General features: G+C 39.0%; 1 protein-coding gene across 1 annotated transcript; it reads right to left on the reverse strand.

The window, feature by feature from the left end:
- Window positions 1-1,104: 1,104 nt before the first annotated feature.
- On the reverse strand, window positions 1,105-3,492 carry LOC131230461 (vacuolar protein sorting-associated protein 2 homolog 2-like). The gene is made up of 4 exons (XM_058226387.1): window positions 3,368-3,492; window positions 3,107-3,248; window positions 1,330-1,484; window positions 1,105-1,222 (listed from the first exon to the last, which is right to left on the reverse strand). The coding sequence occupies exons 2-4, from the start codon at window positions 3,174-3,176 to the stop codon at window positions 1,127-1,129; spliced, it is 321 nt and encodes a 106-aa protein (XP_058082370.1). The 5' UTR covers window positions 3,177-3,248; window positions 3,368-3,492; the 3' UTR covers window positions 1,105-1,126.
- Window positions 3,493-6,335: the final 2,843 nt, after the last annotated feature.

Genomic DNA, 6,335 nt, shown 5'->3' on the forward strand with positions numbered 1-6,335 from the left:
AGACCACATATCATTGAAGTCTCTATTTTTTTTTTGCTGCTTGACCTGTGAGGGTTTTCTTGAAGTCCTTAGCTTTAAATCTAGAAACGCAGTCCACATTCAACTGATGGGCCCTTGCATGGATGCCACAAAAAACTCACATACACTTCAATTCTGATATAGAGTACAAGTGGGGGGCCCATAATTTTAGGGATATGTGCAGTTGATCTAATGGGCCCACCATGCATACTATAAGAACCTTCCAGGCACTTCAACTTTGATGATCTATGCAAGTGGGACAGATGGTTAAGTGATCTGGAGCATTGATCTGATGACCACATGGACATCACAAAAACCTTGGGGACAATTAGGCTGTGATGTGTCACAATACATGCATTTTCATTTCTTAAATATTTCTACTAAACTTCGACAACCTCATGGACACTTTGATTCTGATAACCCACAGATATGTTTCTTTTCATATTTCTCATATTTCTACATATTTCCACAAAATGTCTCCAGAATAATGCGTATATATTATAAAGCGTCAAAAGCTTATGGACGCTTCATCCATTGAGATTTTTTATACCTGTATCAATATGCATACTTTCCTATTTTATCATTCCACTCATCGTGCAAATGACATGTATGTTGTATCCATGTGGGATGTACCATGTCCTAAATTTGAGGGCAATTTCCTTGCTGTGTATACTAAATGAAATGTTCACAATTCAATTTGCTCGTCCATCGAAATGCAGTGCAAGCTAATAAATATAAAGAGTATTGAAAGCTCAGAGTAGGAATTAGTATCAACAAAAATTACCGTCATGTCTATTTGTGCTGACTGCTTCTGGAATTCTTGCATCACTGCTTCTGGAATTCTTGCATCACTTTGGCCTACTTTGCTGGTGCCATTTGCTGAAAACACCAATGTATTTGGAAGGTCATAAGAGAATGTACAAGAAACATTATACTACCCTAGGAGACGAACAGTATTCTTCACTACTTAGAGAGGAAAAGGCAAGGTAAATGATCATGCAATAAACACAGATGACATGCATTGGTAAGCTTGGGAAGCTGTACACTTGAACTCTACATTTGATTTTTGGACATTGACAATAAAAGTTAAATCAGATATAATGGTCCGTTACACGTAAGCAAAAGTACATTCTTTATTCATAGCTGCCATTGCTTTGCTTGCACCTTTCATTCCAACAGAGATGGAAGTATTGGAATACATGGCCTGAAAAGATAAAATAAAAATAAAATCAAATGTTGTTTATAGAAGCAGATAAATGAAAGCCAATTACAGAGAATTAACCACGCTGTGTTGTTGTTAGAAATTCATACCTGTGTATGAGTTGCAACCCCTCTGATCTGTGCACGACTCCCTTGCAAGTTGGTGATTTGCTGCCTCAGACAAACGAGTTGACGGGCCAAGATTCTAGTGGCAGCCTCATTGCATCTGCTGATGCTCCATGCATGCAAGGTTCCATCTCCAGAGCCTGCAACAGATGCAGACACTAGACTCAGTGCTGGTACTTTCAATAAAAGGACTTCCAACATTGAAATAAGTTTTCACAGTAAAACTGTTACTCTCTACAGCTAAGATAACTGAGCTGCTGATAGAAAAGCAAAACAAAGATAAACTACAGTAAATAAGCCGAGCGGTTTGTTGGAATTACTGGGGGGTAACTTTAGAAGTTGATGCAAGTAATAAAGAAGTCAGAGAAGTTGCAAATATAAGAATATCACAGAACTTGAACTGTAAGCTTCAGATGACAAGTTAACCGAAATGAAATGTGCTAAACAATTAGAAAGAAAAAAAAAAGCATCTTTATATGAGCCGCATACAGGATTGTTGGGTGCACAGAAATGGACAAGCATCAACGCAGTAAAATTTAAAGAAGTGAAGTCCCCCGTTACATAGGAAAAACCAAAACTGAGCAGATCCAATCACAACAGCTTTATCAGTGGTATTGAATCAACCCTGCCTTGATGTATATATTGTATATCAACATCTTCCATCATTTTTTCAGATCATTTTAGAGCATGATCCAAAAAAATGAAGCAGATCCAAATATCGCGTTCACCAATCCAAAAAAATGAAGCATATCCAAATATCTGGTGAACCATATTGGAGGAAACAGTAGTTGAATCTCAACTACCACAAAATTTTTGTCGGCTACAAAAGTTTTTGATGAAGCTGATATTTGTTTTTCCCATCATCCAGGTCCTTGTGTCCTGATCAACAGGTTTGATGGCAAATAAACTCACGGCGGGTATTACATTGAGCCCTACGAAATTTTTAATGGTGGGAATTCAATCAGCACTGTGGTCCACTTGAGATTTGGACGTACCTTTTTTTGTTTTCCCCTCAAAAGGAGCAGAAATATGGATGGATAGCTTGGATATACAATACATGCATCAACGTGGGCTCCACAGCAGTACCACACTGCGTTGGGTGAGACCCCGGCGCACCTAATCTGGAAATGTTTTAACCAACCACAAAGTATGTTGGGCAGTCAATCACCCTTGTTTCCTATAGTATGGTCCACCCAAGTGTATAAAAAATATACATTACGGTATGCTTATAGAACATCGACCACTAACCAGTACCATCAATGCAATCCAAATCTACCTTGATGTTTATATGGCATCCAAATGGTTTATAAGGTCATTCCCACTGTGATGAAGTGAAAATATTAAAAATTATGAAACTTTTTAGCCACGCGAATGTTTCAAACAGTGGTCACTGAATCCCTACTGTTTCCTCCCGTGCGGCCCACTTGAGTTTTGGATCCACCTCATTTTTAGTCTCATAACCTAAAATGATCGCTCAAAACAGATGCACCATGTGAATTTCACATAAACATCATGGTGGGCCCCACTTAGCATCCCAGCGAAGGAACTTCCTGCTAGGCATGGGCAGGAAATCCGCGTCAATTATATAAAAAATTATAAATAGGTGCAGGAAAGCAAATGGATGCAGCATAAGATAACCACCACCAAAAAAAAGTAAAAAAAAAAAAAAAAAGATTGACAATGGAATGCATTCCTATTCTTAGAACTGCAGATTGTCATTAAAATGAAAAAGAAAAAAGAAAGAAAAATAAACCATTCTTACCTTTTATGCAAAGATTGTTGATAACTGCCAGATTCTGGGAAAACAGATTACTAGTGAAAACTGAAAGCATCCATTGCTACCTTACAAGATCTCGGCTTTACAACACCCATAGCTCAGATTTAGCTTGTTGTGGCATCTTGTGCTGTTATAGACGAGCAGTACAGCTCAAATTACAAATCTGAATTAAGATTGGAAAAGAAAATAGCACTAAAAAATGAATGGTCTGATAACTGGAAATTGCAAGGGAAAATAGAAACTAACTGCTCAGAATAAATCCCTGGAGAAGGCTCTGGGCTCTCTCAGCCTGCTCGGAACTACTGGATATTTGGACCACCTTTTCAGTTAGCTCAGGTCTATCTTCCATGAGGCTGACAATAGCCCCTGATATCTGTTTACACATAACCTCAGTGACCAGGTAACAAAATCAAGTAGGAAAATATCCAAGGCAATGAGAACCCAAAGTCAATGTTACGTCACTGATCTGAGCAAGCTTGCTTCCTGATCTCATGCTGAGGCTGGGAACAGTATGCTCTGGTGATAAATAGTGGAAATAGCACAGAAGAAGAAGAAGCCTTCAAGTTAGTCCATCCATCAAACACAAGGAAACAACAACTAGCATTTGTAGTCTACGGCCTAATTGGCATATGTAAAAACTTCATCAATTCAGCATTTCAACTACAAAAAAAAATAATAATAATAAATAAATAAAATAAGAACCCAAAGGCACAACAATTTCAAAATTTTACAAAAGATTGTGTGGTTCAAGTTGGATAGGATAGGTGGATAATTCAGATGTTTGCAAGAAACCAAATGAAGAACAACAGACTACCTTCTCGGGCTACGGCTTCTAGAAATCTTCCGTACTCCTTGTGGCACAAAATTTAAGTTAGAACATCACCCTTTTCAAGAACATAGGGGTGAGATCCAATCATCCAAAAGATTGTGTAGTTCAAGTTGGATAGGATAGGTGGATAATTCAGATGTTTGCAAAGAAACCAAATGAAGAACAACAGACTACCTTCTCGGGCTATGGCTTCTAGAAATCTTCCATACTCCCTGTGGCACAAAAATTGAGTTAGAACATCACCCTTTTCAAGAACACATAGGGGTGAGATCCAATCATCCATCAGGCTGGTACGACCATGCAATTTTTGAGGAATGGAGAGAAGAAAAATGCAATTTTTGAGGAATGGAGTCGAACGCCTTCCGTATTGAAGAAGAAGAAGAAGAAGAAGAAGAATTACTGGTCCTCAATTTGGTTTAAATGTCTTCATAAGTGATCTGTTGAGTAGCAGTGATGTGAAGGCAATGAGTATGCCTCTCACCTCTGAAACCAATGCTTTGCGACTCCAAACAAAGGCACCCTGTAAAGCAACACAACAAAAGTAAATAGTTGTTATTAAAACCAGCACTGAATATAAGGCAGGCATGCTGCAGGTAATGGACAATGTAGTTACATGAGTAAAAGATAAATGACTTCATACACATACATGACATGCAACATCTCTGACAAAATCGGAGATAAGAGTAACAATCATTCAATGGAAATAAAGATTCTCCCCTTGCGGATGCCTACCTTTATTTATTCCCATTTCTCACATTGTTTATATTTTTGTATAACTACTATAGAAAATACCGTAAACAAAGATGTTTCTTGCTTTCATTTCTGCATTCATTTGTCAATTAACTACAATCAAGCCATTTAAATGTCTTAAACTGAAAGAACATGCAGAGGGTCAACAGTCTTTTTTACAAGTCAGACAAGTCTTAGTCAGTCACTGTGATCCTTGAGTGTTGGTCCTAAAAATATGGTTCTTTCCCCAGCCTTAATCAAAAATACATCTTACAGATGTTAACTAATTCAATTCCCATTGAAGGCTTGGAAAGAAAAGAATATAAGTGTATTTACTATTGATAGAGTACAAAACTGTCTACGTGCAGAGCTCCATACTGAAAAAAAAAAAAAAAACAGAACAAAACCAAAAACCAGACCACCCGCAAGACGCAGATCAGATTTTTCCACCATGTATGACATGTATGCAATTTCTAAGTGCCTGCGTATCATCCATCACACTCTGCAAGATATTTTAGACATGATGAAACCAGGAGAGAGAGAGAGAGAGAGAGAGTAGCATACTGCTACGGCTATTGGAGAAGGGGAGCTGCTGCTGCGGCTGTTGCTGGTGCTTCTTCTCTTGCCGGCCTTCTCGGACTTTAGCGTGTTCCAGCAAGAAGGAGGGCAACGACCGAGAGATCCGCGTCTTCAACAAGCAATGGAAATGGAAGCCATATCAAGAGAGGCCGGAGTGGAGAAGGGAGATCGAGAGACGTTGGAGAGAGGAAGAGAGAGAGACTTTCGGGATTTAGGGATATGGGTGCGCGATTTGGGGATGGGGCGAGGGAAGAAGGGTTTGGGAGAGAAATGGCGCGAGCGATTTGGGAAAGTGGGGGCAAATGCCGCTCGATATCCCGAATCCTCTTCTGCATCAGATAACTTTTCAAATCCAAAATAGTGTATGTTTACCATTGTTTATAGCAAAAATATCTGTTAACAGTTGTACATGCAAGAGGGACCAATTTATGGACGGTTAAGAATTTATTATATAAGAAAATTATAAATATTAAACACCTAAAACTAGACAGATTATTTGAATGGTCTGGATAACTCTACATCATTGTCACTATTTTCATGAACGAGTCACCACTATTTAACATCTTATACCAAACTCACAGGCTTTTACAAAAGAAAAAATGGTAAACCTATCTTTGGAAAGGGGAGGGCTCTATGGGCCCCACCATGATGTATATTTTTCATCCACACCGTCCATCCATTTTCCAAGATCATTCTAGGGTTGATCGCCAAAAATGATCTCTAAATAAGTCTCACTTGAACCACAAAATGAGAAACATCTAGATGGTTGGACGTCCACCATTCAAAACTGAACCCATGGCGACGGATTTAGTGACCTTCGCCGACGGATTTTAGCCGTCAGTAAAGCCGACGGATTTTAGCCGTAGCTAAAGCCACACCAAGTCCGTCGGCTTTGCCCCTTTTTTTGGTAGTGTCTCAACATGACCCTGACCCAAGTTTTATCAGGTTGGTGTTTGTATATCCTAAGCCTAAGACTAACCTCTATACATTCTACCCAAGCCTAATCCAATGTCATGACGTCAACCCGCCTGACTTTCAGCCCTAAGTGATTCTAAGTCCTTTGGTCAAGGTTGTGCC

The sequence above is a fragment of the Magnolia sinica genome, chromosome 2 (assembly GCF_029962835.1).
Source record: "Magnolia sinica isolate HGM2019 chromosome 2, MsV1, whole genome shotgun sequence".
NCBI classification, from domain to species: Eukaryota; Viridiplantae; Streptophyta; class Magnoliopsida; order Magnoliales; family Magnoliaceae; genus Magnolia; species Magnolia sinica.

What these genes read in the sequence shown, in the direction of transcription:
- LOC131230461 (XM_058226387.1), bottom strand. Translation starts at nt 3,176, where the DNA reads ATGCTTTCAGTTTTCACTAGTAATCTGTTTTCCCAGAATCTGGCAGTT. An exon ending in CAACAATCTTTGCATAAAAG is followed by an intron (nt 1,485 to 3,106) that starts GTAAGAATGGTT and finishes CATCTGTTGCAG; the next exon opens with GCTCTGGAGATGGAACCTTG. An exon ending in GGGTTGCAACTCATACACAG is followed by an intron (nt 1,223 to 1,329) that starts GTATGAATTTCT and finishes TTATCTTTTCAG; the next exon opens with GCCATGTATTCCAATACTTC.